The sequence below is a fragment of the Acinonyx jubatus genome, chromosome B4 (genome assembly GCF_027475565.1).
Source record: "Acinonyx jubatus isolate Ajub_Pintada_27869175 chromosome B4, VMU_Ajub_asm_v1.0, whole genome shotgun sequence".
NCBI classification, from domain to species: Eukaryota; Metazoa; Chordata; class Mammalia; order Carnivora; family Felidae; genus Acinonyx; species Acinonyx jubatus.
In genome coordinates, this window is record NC_069387.1 from 134847622 (window position 1) to 134863037 (window position 15416).

Consider the following 15416-nt stretch of genomic DNA (forward strand, 5'->3'; position numbering starts at 1 on the left):
GGGGCTGGTTCTCGTCTGCTCTCACCCTTCACCGCGCTCGGTCCATCCCGTTCTTCTCACGCCTTTGGCTGACCCCGGCCAAAGCGACCCCATCACACAGCTTGGTGACCCTGGCTTCACTTTCTGTTCTGCCACAAAGCCTTTTCTCTTTTCCTTCTTCTTCTTTTTCAAATTCGACCCTCCGAGCCCTGACTGACCAGGGCAGAGAGGTGCAGAGAGCCAGGTGCAGAGAGCCCAGAGCGAACCCAAGAGACCTCCGTGGCCTCCAGGGAGGCTGCCTGGCCTCTGCCCCCCTGTGCCTGGGAAGGGGTCTTGTGCTCACGCACTCCAGCACAACCCCAGAAAAGCCTCCGGGTTCTGTTGCCAGGGAAAAAAAAAAAAAACAAAAACAAAAAAACCACCCTGAAATAAAAATGATGGCTCCCTTAAGAGCACACCGCTGTGAACAGCAGAATTAACAACGACATTAAATCAAATCTCGTGCATTATGCAGAAGGGTTTACAGGGTGACGCGCGTCTGTGAAATATATGTCTCAAATTTCCTGACTCCGAGAGGCGGCCCCGAGACGTGTCCCTGTGGCTGCCTTGATAACAGTCTCCCTTTCACGAACGACAATTGCGGAATCTCGGCTTCGGCACGGCGTGGCCTTGTCACCCTTCCTTGTATCAAAGCACGATTTCCCCCGTCATTTCCGCGGCAGAAGAAAGCGATCACGGTGGTCATGTGTTGGAGACACGTGTGGTGCATTTCATCGTAAAACAATGAGTTGTGACGCGGACCCGGGGACTCCAGGGTGTCTCTGTTGACAGGACGTGGGGAATACATTGTTCAAACATTCACCTTTGCAGAAACGGCAGAGGTTTTTAAGTGACCCCGGAGATTAGGCAGGCTGCCCAGATCTCGTCGCTGATACCCACGATGAATTATTGAATGCCGTCCAGAACATAAAAGTCGGCAGAATGCACGCGGTCGGTCGGTCTGCCCCGAGGAGAGCCACGCCGCCGTCACTGGGGGAGCAAGGACGGGGCACCTCGCTTCTGTCACCAGCTCGGATCCACAGCTGCGTGGCCCCGGGCCAGTCATTTTGCCCAGTCAGAAGGTTCAGCTTGGGTTTCTTTCTGTCCCCCGCTGTAGGGGTGTGAGCGGGGTGCAGGAGGCGCTGTCCCCTCTGCCGTCCATCCCGTGTGCTTCTGAGCACCTGCTTCGAGCCATCGGGAGTGCCAGTCTGTCAGTGACAGAGACGGGTAGGACGCACTTCCTGCCTTCCCAGGGCTGGCGGACTAGGCGAGTAAATAAGCAACGAAACGCACAAATCAGCGTGTCTCAAGCCAATGCGGTGTGCACGGGACACGGGCAAGTGTGGAGAGCGGGTAAGGGACAGAGGAGCGTGTCGCGGGCATCCGCCGGCCCTCTCACCTGACCTGCGGGCAGCCGAGGGTGGGGATCTGCCCTGACGTGGAGAGGGTGGGAGAGGAAGGACAAGTTCTGCTGGTTTGCGAACAGACAACCCCGCTGTTGTAAGAACAGCTGCTCAGAGCGGGGAGAGAACTGAACGGCAGAAAGTATGGAACGAGAAGGTGAAATCGCTCGGAATTGTACCGCTCGCACATAACCACTGTTAATATTTTGAGGCGCGGGCTTTTATGTGCTGCTGGGAGACCTGTAAATCGGCACACTTTGAGGCGAAAGCTGGCCCAGCAATCACGCGTCTGGGTGGAAAATCGAAGAGTCTTACGGCAGTGTTCCTGTCCCTGCGAGTGGCCAGCTGCGGCCTGAGTGTCCGTCGGTAGAAGAGAAGACAGACAAAGGAGTTAACGTCCACGGGGCTGAAGGGTAAAAATGAACGAATTGGGTCGGTATGGCTCGACACGGGTAGATCTCCAAATAGTACATCGAGAGGGGAAAGCGTGGGAGCCTGATAAACAGTGTGTTATCACTTGTGTGAAGTTCTAAGCATCCCCGACCCTATTTCTGTTCATAAGTTGTACAGTATTGCACTGTTGAAAAAAGAGCCCACTTGTAAAGTAATCTCTACACCCACCGTGGGAGCTGAACTCACAACCCCAAGATCAAGAGTCGCACGCTCTAGGGACTGAGCCAGCCGGGCGCTCCGGTATTAGGCTTTTCTGAACAATATACGTAGAAGACGGATTCTTAAAAAGTGAATAGGTGGAGACGTGCCAAATTCCTCAGGAGAGAAGCCAAGGGGCTTTATAGCTCCTACAAGACTCGGCCTTTCCACAGACGACATCTATGGACTCGACGAAATACAAAAGAACAAAAATAAACAAAAAGCAATGACTTGAAGGCACTGGAGAGTGAACAAGGACAGAGTCTGGAGGGGAGGCCACACCTGGAAAAGCGAATGGCACAGGGTGAGCTTCCGTTACGTGGCTTTTAACAACCGAGCCAGGCTGAAGCCGGCACTTGTGTTCGAGTGGCTGTATCTCCGGTAGAAATCTGGCCTTTTTGGCTGGGAGAACAGGACAGAGTTTGGGACGACAGTCACCAGGAAGCGGGGACGGGGTTCCACCCAGGAGAGAAACAGCTCGGGGGAGGCTAAATCGCGTGCATCAACTCCGCCCAAAGTTCTGCTTGATCCCTGAGCCACTCCTGTGCAGGACAGACACCAGCTGTGGCCAAAAGACCCAGCCTGAGGTTTATGCTTCTAGTAGAGTTTGCGGCCTGACTCCCAACGGAAGCCAAAGCCTCTACAACATAATAACAACGTCTAGCATACAACGAGAAATCGTTATGTGAACGACCAGGAAAACGCAGCCTACTCTAAGACAATCAACAGAGACCAAGGTGTTAGCAATAACGACCAGGGATGTGAAAACAGCGATTAAACACCTTCTCAAGCACATAAGGGCAAACGTGCTTACAATAAATGCAAAAATAGGGCGACCGGGTGGCCCAGTCAGAATGGTAGGCTTCAATCCAACCATGTCCATAACTATTTTCTTTACATTTTTTTAAATGTTTATTTTAGGGGCGCCTGGGTGGCGCAGTCGGTTAAGCGTCCAACTTCAGCCAGGTCACGATCTCGCGGTCCGTGAGTTCGAGCCCCGCGTCGGGCTCTGGGCTGATGGCTCGGAGCCTGGAGCCTGTTTCCGATTCTGTGTCTCCCTCTCTCTCTGCCCCTCCCCCGTTCATGCTCTGTCTCTCTCTGTCCCAAAAATAAATAAATGTTGAAAAAAAAAATAAAATAAATGTTTATTTTAGAGAGACAGAGACAGAGACAGAGAGACAGAGTACACACAGGGGAGGGGCAGACAGAGAGGGAGACACTGAATCCGAAGCAGGCTCCAACTTTGGATTTCAGCTCAACATCATCTCATGGTTTGTGGGATCGAGCCCTGCGTCAGGCTCTGCGCTAAAGGTGTGGAATCTGCGTGGGATTCTCTCTCTTCCTCTCTCTGGCCCTCCTCCATTCACGCTCTCATTTGCATGCAATTAATTAATTATTAATTAAAAAAGAAATGCAAAGATTAGAAGTCTCAGCAAAAAACATAGAAATCCTAGGAAACAAAGGGGGAATTCTAGAAAACCAAATACAATACCTGACAGTACAAGGGGGGGGGGGGAACTAAAAAGCAAGATAGAAACACTGGTTCTGTTTACTAGGAGAGTAGAGATGACAAAAGAAAGTCCGTGACCTTGAAGGTAGCCTAATAGAAATTACCCAATCTAAAGTATAAAGAGTCAAATGGGGTGCCTTCATGGATTGATCTGTAGAGCATGCAACTCGTAATCTCGGGGTTGTGAGTTTGAGCCCCACGTTGGGCCTAAGGATTACTTAAAAAAAAATAGAGTAAAAGGATTGAAAAATATGAACGGAGGCTGAGAGACCTGCGGGACAATATCAGAACATCTCACAAACATGTAACTGGAGTTCTGGAGGCAGGAGAGAATAGGACACAAAAAGTATTTGAAAATTAATGGCTAAAAGTATTTCCAGTTTGGTCAAAGACATACGTTTTCACATTCAGTCATCTCCATGAACCCCCAAACTGGATAAAATACAAAGAAAATGACACAGAGGCACCCTATAGTGAAACTTCTGGAAACCAAAGATAAAGAGGAAATCTTGAAAGCTTCCAGAAAAAAATGATACAGCAGACCAGCTGTTGGGTGCAGCGGACCTATGAGCTGAAACTATTTAGGCCAGAAGACAGTGGAATAAGGTCTTGTTCCAATACGGTAAAGGAACGATAATAAATTGCCCAAAGGAGGGGGACAGTGCGCAAACCACAATTCTCGGTCAGTCAAAAATATTTTAAGATTAAAGGTTGAATCAAAACTTTTTTTAGGTGAAAAACAAAACAAAAAACAAAAAAACTAAGGAATTTTTTTCATCAGCAGACCTGAACAACAACAAAAAATGCCAAAGGAAGTTCTTCAAGGTGATGGGAAATGAGAACAGATTGAAACCTGGATATGTTGGAATTAATGAAGATCACAGAGCCTCCGGAAGCTGTCCGCACAGAGCCCGACGCAGGGCTCGAACTCACGAACCGCGAGATCATGACCTGAGCTGAAGTCAGACGCTCAACCGACTGAGCCACCCGGGCGCCCCTCAATAGTTACTTTCTAATGTTAATGTACTACATTCTACAATGAAGATCAGGGCAGATATTGTCAAAATGGACATAAAAGCAAGACAGGACTATATGCACTTTAATTATTTATTTAGGGAGCACAAGTAAGGGAGGGGCGGAGGGAGAGAGAGAATCCTAAGCAAGCTTCGTGCGCAGTGCAGAGCCCGATACGGGGCTCGATCCCGTGACCCTGGGATCACGACCTGAGCCAAAACCAAGAGTCAGATACTGAACCGACGGAGCCGTCCGGGCTCCCCGACTGTGTGCACTTTAAGTATCTAGATAGGTTGGAGGTAAACAGAAGCAAAGACATATACCTGGATACATCGGTCAACGAGAATCGAGGGTGTCTACGTTACCAACATATAAGCCATTGCAATCTCGATCCGTCCACTTTTGGCCAACTGCTAAATTCCGAGAATTAGCTTGTGTCTGGAAATTTTGTGAGGAATCTGGGGTTGCGTTTTCAAACACAGCACCTGGGGCCGATCTGGACACACGCTGGCTTTGGAACCACAGCCCTCCACGTCTCTGTCATTTGCACGCAGGCGCATGGGTGTCTGGGTGTGTGCGGGTCAGTGGGCGTTTGGCCACTGGCTCTCTTAGGGACACAAGGGCCTGATGTGTAGCCTTCGCCCATTTCCCTGCTGTAAATACGCCCACCACGGCTAATTGCAAACTCCAACACGAAGTCCCCGGACACGGATCTGGTCGGAGAGGCACACAGGGACTTGGCCGAAACATCGCCGCACGTCCAGCGATGACCCTTTCCCGGCCGGGCCTCCCCTCCAAGACGGGCCGGTTCGGAGCTGCACTGTCCCGCAGGTGGGTGGGGTCCCTCCGTTCTGTTTGGAAACCAGGGATCCTTGGGGGTGGGTGACGGGGCCTCGCCACACAGAGGCTGGCTGGTGGAACTGGCAGCCGCAGCCAGCACCCGGCCCTCTGTGCCCGGTGCGGGATCCTCGCGGGGGTCCTGTGGGGGGAGAGACTCCTTCCCGCCCGTCAGCGGGGGCAGGGTGAGCGGCAGGTGCCTAAGTGGGGTTTAGCTCTGTGGGTGGGGTCACGCGCTCTGGTCGCAGACTTCTCCCTGGGATGGGCCCAGGCCTCCACGTGCAGAAATGCCGTCACCGGAACCCACCCAGGAACATCACCCAGAAACGGCAGGTGTTGTTTGGGGAGCCTGAAAGATGGGGTTGGGGGCAAAGCAGAGCTTAGCTTCAGAAGCTCCCTTCCCCCGCTGTGGGGCCACACAGGGCAGGGGGTGGGACTGGGCTCCCTGCCCAGCCTGCGGGGTCAGTACTTAGTTGGCTTGTGCTCCTTTGTCTGTCCCCTTGCACCTGTGCGTGGTCACCTGCAGCCTGGGGTGCTGTCGGCAGCTCCCAACAGGCGAGGTGGCTGGGTCAGGAGCGTGGGTGCCTGCAGCTTGGCAGGGCGGCCTCCGTCTGACCCCCTGTGTCCCAAGAGGTGACCAGGGTCCAGCGGGCAGGGTAGCAAAGGTGCCTGGAGCCGCGGTGTGGAGCCACAGCCCAGGCTGAAGCCACCGGCTGGCTGTGTGACCTCGGAGTGCCACTCAAGTCCCTGCGCTTTGGTCCCCTCTGAGGGGCCGTCATGTGCCTGGGTGGGTCCGAGGAAGGAGCCAGGTGGGACGGGGTGGGCAGAGAGCGGGTCGTCGGGCAGGATGGCACCACGGTGTCTCCACCTGTGAGCTGCGTGGGGGCAGATGAGGCAAAGGGGAGAGTGCCGAGGGGCCCGGGGGCCGGGGGGCAGAAGCCACGGGAAGCAGATCTCAGACAACAACCCAGGAAGGGTGTCTGTCATGGGTTGAATCGTGTTCTCCAAAAAGAGGTTGGAGTCCCAACCCCCAGGACGAGTGACTGTGACCTTATTTGGAAACGGGATGGCTCCGTTTGTGTGAAATCATGAGGGTGGGCCCTGGTCCGGTGTGACCTTGCCCTCGCAGAAGAGCCGCTCTGCCAGAGACCTGCACACAGGACAAAGTACGGGAACGGGGGGCAGAGATCGGGGTGATGGGTCTACGGGCCAGGGAACGCCACAGCTCGCCAGCAAGTTACAGACAGAAAATGACAAGGACACAGGGGGAGATGGCCACCCAGGAGCTGGGAGCCTGCGACAGCTTCTGTCCCCCAGTCCCAGGGGGAACCAGCCCAACTGGCAGAGAATTCATTTCTGTTGTTTAAACTGTGTGGTCTTGGGAGCAGGGGCGGTGGGGGGGTTCATCCAAATTTGGAGGGAATTCCTGTCCTGCTCTGAGGGTCCTGGACAACCCCGCCCCCCCCAACCGCCCCGCCACCCGTGCCTAAGCCCCTGCCTTTCGTGGTGGGAGCAAGGGCTCCCTGGAAGCCCCCGTGGGATTGGAGGACAGGGACAAGGCAGAGCGTGGACCCACCCCCCTCTGCAGCTGCAGGGGCTCGGGCAGCCCCCGTCTCTCCAGCTTCCTGCCCCCACCCTCCACCCTCAGGGGCCGAATGGGCCTGGCAGCTGGACTGGGAGCCGGGAGCCTGCGGGGACCAGGTCCTGAACCAGGATGGAGGCAGCCCGCGGCCTGGCAGCTGCTTCTCGAAAGGCTCCTTCATTTAGTCCGTGAGTATTTACCGAGCTCCTGCTTACTGTGTGTCAGGCAATGTTTTAGATGCTGGGAATTGGTGAGTAAAAGCGACCAAGTTCCTTGCGTTTGTGAAGCAAAGTCAAAAAAGGTGAATCACAGAAAGTTGTTAAAGACTAAGGAATCAACAGGGAAGGAGAGGAAATGCCAAGTCTTTGGGTGACCGGGCGCAGCTGCACAGAGGGGGGACGGTGGTCGACTCCCTAAGCGAGTGCAAGGGGGGAGCCAATCGAAGAGACAGCTGGGCATGCCGGGCAAGGACACGTGCGGCCTGTGCAAAGGCCCTGTGGCAGGAGCATGCCGCGTGGGTTCCAGGTAGAGCAGGGAGGCCCTGTGGCTGGAACACGGCAAGGAAACTGGAGAGAGGCAGGAATGTGGTAAGCGTGGCCCTTGTAGGGCTTGAGCTGTTGCTGGGCAAGATGGGCCGTGAAGCGGGGTTTCGGCAGAGGCCTCGCCTGCTAGCTGCTGGCCCGAGAACCGACGGCAGCGGCATGGGGGAGGAGCACGTGGCTGCGGTAATCCCGGTGAGGCGGTGGGCTGAGACCCACCCAGGTGACGCTGGTGTGGGTGGGGCACACGGCCACCTCCCGCGTGTATTCCGAGGGCACTGCCGATGACCAGGGGCGGAGGGTGAGGCCGCTGGGGCGCTAGCCCGTGTTATCAGGACGGTGGCACCTCCCGGACACAGGACACGAGCAGGGGACTGGCCTGGCGGACACAGACGCTTGCTGGTGCCCAGTGCGCTGGGGTCCGTGGCAGAGGCCCAGTCCGCAGGTAAGAGTTGGGAGCGGCCAGCATAGACACGGAAAACCAGGAGGCGGGACGAGGTCAGCCAAGGAATTCGGGAGCAGAGAGGTCAGAGCACAGACCGGGAGACCGGGGCTCTCGGGCATTCAGCGATTAGGCGGAAGAGAGAAACTGGAAAAAACAGGCGAGCGGGGGAGGGGGGTTGGGGGTGGGGGGGGTCCCGGAGTCTCCTCCAGCAGGAGGGCCAAGGTGTCACCCGCTAGGTCTGGCCACAGGAAGGTCACTCCTGACCCTGAACTGGGCAGCTCCAGGGGAGCAGAGGCAGCCTGACCGGAAAGGACCCCAAAAGGTGGGAGGAATATAAGGAACTCAGAACAAGGGGGCTCTGAGACCCCAGCCAGGAGGGCGAGGGGCTCCCCGGGGGCCCCGGGGCTGAGACTGGCCAGCTTTCGGGGGCGGGGAGGGGTGCGTAGGGGGTGGTGAGGGATCTTGTGGCTGGGGGTCGGGCAGAGCGGCCTTGAGTTCTAGGCCCCGCCCGAACCATGTGATTCTGGGCCAGCGTGGAAACCGGACAGGACTGTCGGGGACCCCGGCCAGGTGGCCCAGCCCTCCCCCGTCTCTGGGCACATCGCTCAGTCCTGGGGCTCCAGTCGGCCGTCACTTTGTATCCGATCCCACCCTCGGCCACATCTGGTTGTCCAGAGCTGGGCTCCTCCTCACCTGACTGAGCCTCCCGGAGGCCCCTGGAGCTAGGACGTGGGGGGGGGGGGGGTCTGGCTCCCCAGTTTGGCCGCCCTCCTGAAAGGCCAAGGACTAAGCCCCAGGGTGGCTGTGGGACCTCGTGTGGAACAGAAGAGGCAGGTGCTGTCGATGGGCGGAGAGAAGCAGGAACGAGTGAGGGAGCGGGGTCCACACCGCCCAGCGCCCGGCCTGCAGGGTTTCTGCCGCTGGACAGCCTCCGCCTGGTCCCAACAGGTGCGCCTGCCACCTCTGGGGGGTGCCCACGAGCTCTCCGCTGCCCCCCTCCCCGGGGGTGGGCCCGCGGCAGGACCCCACCGTTCCACTCCGCGAGTCTCCCCGCCCCACGTGCCCCCGGAGGCCTCTCTGCTGACGGCACGGAACGAGAAGCACACGGCTCTGAAATCGTCAGTTGCGTTTAATGCATCGCACAGAAGGAAAACTACACGGGCATATTTAAGACAAACACTTTTCTCTACCCTCACTATGCACTGGACGGTCCTCCTTGGTCCAAAACGCTACGCCTCGAGCCACGTCGGCAGCTACCCCTCCCGGGTCCAACCTCTCACATCCTCCCGTTACGTTTTTTTTTTTTTTTTAAAAAATGGAATCCGATCCATCCAAGAAGAAAAACGAACCAACAGAAAGGAACCTGAAGACATTTACATCGCAAGCCACGCGGTGACACACAATTGGCATCTAGAGTAACCAATATAGAAGACGTGTGTCTCACAGCTCACTTTGTTCATCAATAAAAGAATATAAAAATCTTGTTCAACCCAGTGTTGAGTGTATTAAAATAGATCTGTATCGTACAGCACAGTTTCTCCCGGAGTCGAGAAAATGACAGGAGGGACCACGGCAGCCCGTGGGATTCTGGCCAGCCTCCCTGCTCTGCACTCGTCGGCGTGCGCGTGTGCGTGTGTGTCTGGGGCCGCGTGTGCACGCACGCACGTGCGTCCGATGCAGCGCGGCACCGTGTGATATGCTGGGGTGGGAGCCCTGTGGCTTCCCCGACGCCTATCCCGTTGTGCTAGGCCCCTCGGGACCGGAGAAGCCGGAGGCGGGGTGTGACGACCCAGCCCAAGACTCGGGAGCCCTTTTAGGACGGCGCCCTCCGCTCTCACTAACTCAAGGAGGCAGCAAGAAAAGGGACTCTCGAGTCTCCAAAGGCCAAACCCTCCAGAGGCTACGGCCCCCTCTCCCTCCCCACCCTCCCTCCCCGCCCCCCAGCCTCCTTCTGAAAGAACCCTCTGGATCTCTCCAGCTTGGGAGTCCCCCAGGAAGGGCTTTTGCATTCGTACCTTGCAGCTGAGACTACCGTAAGCGGGAAAAGAAGTCCGCAAGCATCCCCCCTTCACATTAAATAGCTTACGATAAAAACGCCATACAAAAATGTAAAGTTATTTTTTGGCATAGTGTCTGTACTGGCAAGAAAAGAGGAGTGGAACACTTTATCGGCTCTTCGAGGGGAGAAAGGAAAAGGCTTCGGTCGTTAAGTTGAAGGATTCAACCCCAAGTAGAAAACCTGCCACGTGCCTCCCCTGCGTGCCTGCAGCCCCATCTTGCCCAAAAAACTCCATGAGAAAAATACGTCGGCGGCAAAAGGAGTCCAAACGATCAGCTAAGGGAAGGAGCCTCGGGGGCACGCGGGGACCCTGGCAGGTGGGTACCGCAGCGTCCCTGGAGGGACCCACAGTGTAGTTTCTTTCAAGTTCAACAGCTGTGACTCTTAACGCTAATAATACTGACAAGGGCCCGCGATCCGGAAGGCGCTGGAGCCCTGCGGCCTCGAGCCCCGAGCCCCGGGCCCCTACCTAGATTCGCTACCCACTGCTCGTCCCAACTACCCCTACTACTCAGCTAGGTCCCCGGCTCCCCTCCCAACCTCTCTCTGCCCTTCTCTCCCCCGGGGGCAGCACGAGGCCGGGGAGACAGCTGTGCCTGGAAGCCAGGGGCCCGGGCCAGCCCCCCAACGGCCGGGGGACTGACTGTGCGCCCGGCCGTCTCGCGCCCACCTGGCCTCCTGGGGTCCCGTCCGCACGTGGAGGGTAAGGACTGCATCCCAACCCGTCCCGCTTCCTTCTCCCCTTCTTTCCTCCGTCTCTCTCTCTCTCGGTCTGGTTTTAGTTTCGTCTGAAATCCATAGCGTTTATGAATTAAGGCGGACAGAACCCTCAGGTCTGGTGAGCGGGGTCCCAGGAACCTTCCGTGGGTGTGAAGCCGGTCCCTCGGGGTCAGTTGTGCCCCTGGGGCTGCTGGAGGGCGGGGTGCATGGCTGCTGCCGAGGGCTTGGTCCAGGGCCCGGCCAGCAGCGGGGCGGGGCCGGTGGTCGTCATGGCAACTTGCAGCACCTGCTCACCCTGTATCAGTCTCAGGAGGGCCCGCAGGCGGTCCAGGGATGTCTGGGTGCCCCTCTGCCGGGCCAGCAGGCTCGTCTTAAGCTCTAGGCATTTCTGTCAGGGGGAGAGAGGGGCAGGGGGAGGCTCTCAGAATTCAACCGCGCAGGTGTCCCGGGGCCGCCGCCCTCTCGGCTCCTCCCCTCCACTGCGGGGGCCCGAAGGACGCCGGCCAAGGGCCTCCCGCAGCGCAGGAGAGATCCGTTTTAGAGTTCAGGGCTAGAAACGGCGTGCCTGTGCCAGAGCGTGGAACGTTCTCCCTCGTGGCTGTGGTGCTGCCTTGCTGACCACGTCTCCCCCTCCTCCTCCGGGAGGAAGCTGGGGCCGGTTCAGCCTCAACGACAGCACCTGCAGGAGACCTACGGATTGCCAGCCCGCTCTCTGCTCTGCTCCCGCCTGCCGTGCTCTTGCCTCTTCGTGGGCTCTCTACGTGTCACGTGCGTAAGGCAGCCAGGACGGGCGCGCAGGCTACAGCATCAGCCACCTGCTGCTCGGGGAAACCGCTCCTACCCCCTGAAACTGCGTCCCGACTCCCAGATAGGAATGATCAGAGAGCCTCTGCCCGGGCTCTTGAGAGATTAAATGAGATAACCGCCTTTAAAGAGTTTCACTAGGGCCTGGCACCGCCCTCACCACCATTATCCCCTCCACGACCTCAGCCATCACCACCACCATCACCACCATCACCATCATCACCACCACCGCCACCATCGTGACCATCACATTATCACGACCACCACACTACAGGAGAGAAATCATCGCGTTCACATCACGCACGAAGCGCCTGAGGCTCCGAGAGCTTTGCCAAAGTCAAAGAGCCAGGAAGGAGCCCCAAGCCCAACCGCTCAAGACCTGAACGTCGAGCGGATCAGAGCCGCACTCTGCCTCGCGGAGCGACGTCCGTGAGTCCGTCTTCTCCTGGGGCCTCAGGGACGGGACAGCGAAACCCTGGCCTGGTATCTCGAGGCCGTAAGGTCCCCCAGCCCCCTGCCCCACACCCCCAGCGCACCTTCACCGCTGAGGCCAGGCGCCGGTCACACTCCTCCAGCTGCCGGAGCTCGCTCTGTAGCTCGCTGCCTCTCTGTAGCAGCTTCTGCTTCTCCTCTACCTTGACTAGGAAAGAGAAGGCCAGGTGAGCCAGCAAACTAGGTGAGCAAAAAGGCCGGGCCGTGGGCGAGCGGGAGAAGCATGGAGAACCCGAGCCTACGGGCCATTCTGGCCACATCCTCCCGCAGAAGCCAGTGGCCGTGGCTGAGGACACAGGGACTGGAGATGACCCCCCGCTCCCCCCACAGTGATGGCCCTGCACGCCGCACCGCTCCCAGGGTCCCTCCGCGCAGAGCCCTGGCTAGGAATGGCTGCGGATGGGCCCAGGGCGAGCCCAGGGGACTGGGTGGGGTGGGAGGGAAGGGAGCAAGACTGTCTTACCTGTCTTGTGGGTGACGCAGGAGTGCACAATGGCCAGCATCCCGGACCAGGGCACACCACCGTCTTTCTTTAAGGCCTAGAGGGCAGATGGGGAAATGAACAAGCAGACGGGCCTGCCTCGGTCTGGCCGCGCAGCGCTGGGGGGCGGGAGTGGGGGGGAGCAAGGCTTCCTGAGTTGCAGGTTCCTCAGCTGGGACGGGAGGGAGCCCGTCCCTCCTGCCTCACGGTCTGGCTCCCAGAGCTCCCCGAGGACAGGAGCCTGCGTATCGCCAGGGCCCCAGACCGTGCCGGCGGGGAGGAGGTTCTGATTTTTCCTGAATGAATGAATATGTGAATGACCACTGGGGTGTTCTTCCCTTGTGCTGGGCAGCCCCAGGCCAGCCGGGGGGGCAAATCGAGTGCCCGGTGAGGCCCCACCATCATGCCGAAGCGGGGAACAGAATCCTGTTCCCTCTGTCTTCCTGCAAAGAGCTGCGACCCCCGGGCAGTCACAGTGCAGGGGCTGGTGGCACAGTGACATAGGGCCCACTGTACCCACCCTCTCCCTGGGTTATTCTGCCTACAGTTTTTCTCAGGGAGCTGATGATTCAACCGTACAGCTGCTATGAAGCCTAGTGTTCTCTATCTTTTTCTTTTTAAACTTAATTCCATACGGCGAACAAGTCCAAAGAATCACAGAACCTTTGCAAAGATCATTTTCAATGACCACACAACATCTCACTGAGTGCACCCACTGGAATTAATTCCACTATCTCCTGCTGCTTTGAAGTAGGCTGTGTCTTTCGTTTGTAAGTAAGGGGCGAGGGGCTTCTTTGTGCCCAGAATCCTATCTGTATTTGGATTATTTCTGTAGACTGCGTTCCCCAAAGCTAGATTCTGGGTTTAAAAGATACGCACGCTTTTGAGGCTCGGATAAAATTCAGCACCGTCTAAGAGTGCCTGCCTCACCACATCGCCACCGGAAGGGAGTGTTACTGTTTTTTTGAATCTGATTGGTTTTCATTCGTGTGTCAGCAGGGAGATGGGACCTGCTAAGTAGTGCTATCGTTGTGGTCTGTGTTATCGGTCCAGCTCCACCCGGGAAGGAGTTTTGAGGCCAGAGCTGGAGTCACTGGGTCGTGCCGAGGCGGAGAAAGCCTCTCCCACGCCGGCCCCTCTGGTCACCCCTCCGCGGCCCGACCCGACCCGACCCCAAAACACAGTGTGAGCAGCTGCAGATGTTGTGCGGAGGGTCCCCGGGTACGGGGAGAGAGGCAGGGTGGGGGTGGGAGGGCCGGCCGCCCCGCAGCGCAGCCTCCTTACCTTCTGCTGGCACTTGGGACACACCCACACGCCCTTGGGCGCGGTCTTGAGGGGCGGGTCCAGGCAGCTGAGGTGGTAGGCCCCCGGGCAGGTGCCGCAGGGCTGCAGATTGGCCCCTTGCTTGCAGGCGGCACAGTGCTCATCGTGGGTGATCTCATTCTGAAAGAGAAGGGGGGGCGGGAGGCGGGTCAGTGGGGGGTGAGGGGTGGGGGTTAGGGGGTCCAGGTCAGCTGGGCTGGGAGGGAGCCGGACCCAGCTTCCGCCAGCGTTTCTCAGCAGCTCTGGGAGAGAGAGGGATAAGCCCGGAAGCCGGGGGGAGGAGGAGGCGGCCAGACGCGGGACTCTAGGGCATCCCCCAGGCCACGTTCACTAGGGGTGAGGGTCAGGTGGGTGTGGCCCCCGCATGAGACCTGGTCCCCAGGTGCAGGTGGCGGGGCAGGCGGTCCTGCCGTGGCTTAGGAAACGGTCCCCCTCGGGTCCACACTGCACCCCACGTCGGGGGGGAGGGGCCGGCCAGCGCTCGCCACACGTCCCTCCCACACGGATTTCCTGCACGCGCTGCCTCGGGAGGCCCGGATTCACGGCGCTCTCCAGGCCCCTTGAGGGAGCCGCAGCCCGACCTGGCACCTCCGGCCTCCCGTGTGGGTTACCGCGCCCCTGTTTCCGCCTCTGTAACGTGGGCTAGCGACACCCGCCCCCCGGGCCACCGGGATGACTCGAGAGGAGAGGGCACCCCAAGCGCAGTCCAGAAGGAGCCTGGGAAAGGGCAGCTCCCTCTTTCCTTGGGACAAAGGAACTTCAAATGTCCCTTGTGGCGTCGTCGCCATTTGGTCACTCAGCCTCCACTTACACACCTGCAGGGACAGGGGGCTCACTGCCTTTCCAGCCAGCCCGCTGCCCGGTGCCCGGCCCTGACCGAGAGAGGAGCTCTTCCTAATGCCCTGCTTCCCGTGACCTGCAAAGTCTGAACGGTTTTCCACCACCCGCTGGAAACCCTTCTCTGTGCCAGCGACGTCCCTTCTCTACCTGTGTGTCAGCGGCAGCTTCCGACTTCAGAGCTGCAAGGGACCAGAGGGCTCCCATCGGGAACGACCCAGGCCACGAGGACCCTGGAGCCCAGGCCGTCCACGAGGGAGGGGGTGGCAGACCAAGGGCCCAGGGAAGGTGAGCCACTCGCCCGAGACCACTCAGGGAGCTGGAGACAGAAGCAGGGCCAGCATCGGGGTCTCCCGCCTCGAGGCCAAGGCCCCTGCGGGACTCTGGGGTCTGCAGAAGCAAGGCTCAGGCTCCAGGCGTCTCCTGTGCTCACGCTGGTTGGGCACAGGTGGCTGTGGACGGGCACGGCAGGCCACTAGCCCTGATCCGTGACGCTACAGGGTTCTGGTGGCAAAAAGCCCGGAATAATTGGAGTTTATACCCGTGACCTGCTGCTGCTTAGTGGCTTGGCCATTCTAGGCATGTAGGGACTAGAAAATTCTTTTAGGACGAGATCCAAGACTCACTTAAAAAAAAAAAGCCACTAAATAAATTCTGAGGCCATGCCTGCACATGAGGTCACCGCCAGCCTGTGTCCTGGA

The 15416-nt window shown here is 58.2% G+C and overlaps 1 protein-coding gene across 2 annotated transcripts in view; it reads right to left on the bottom strand.

Annotated features, from left to right (window-relative positions):
* Window positions 1-9110: 9110 nt before the first annotated feature.
* The window catches only part of PHF21B (PHD finger protein 21B), a 91626-nt gene continuing 85320 nt past the window's right edge, over window positions 9111-15416 (bottom strand). The window contains exons 10-13 of one of the 2 annotated variants that reach the window (XM_027070493.2): window positions 13840-13998; window positions 12538-12613; window positions 12119-12222; window positions 9111-11166 (exon numbers count right to left, since the gene is read on the bottom strand). In XM_027070493.2, the coding sequence (XP_026926294.1) occupies window positions 10948-11166; window positions 12119-12222; window positions 12538-12613; window positions 13840-13998 (558 nt within the window). In that variant the 3' untranslated portion in view covers window positions 9111-10947. The remainder of the gene's footprint in view (window positions 11167-12118; window positions 12223-12537; window positions 12614-13839; window positions 13999-15416) is intronic. The other variant, XM_027070495.2, reaches the window with a different exon arrangement.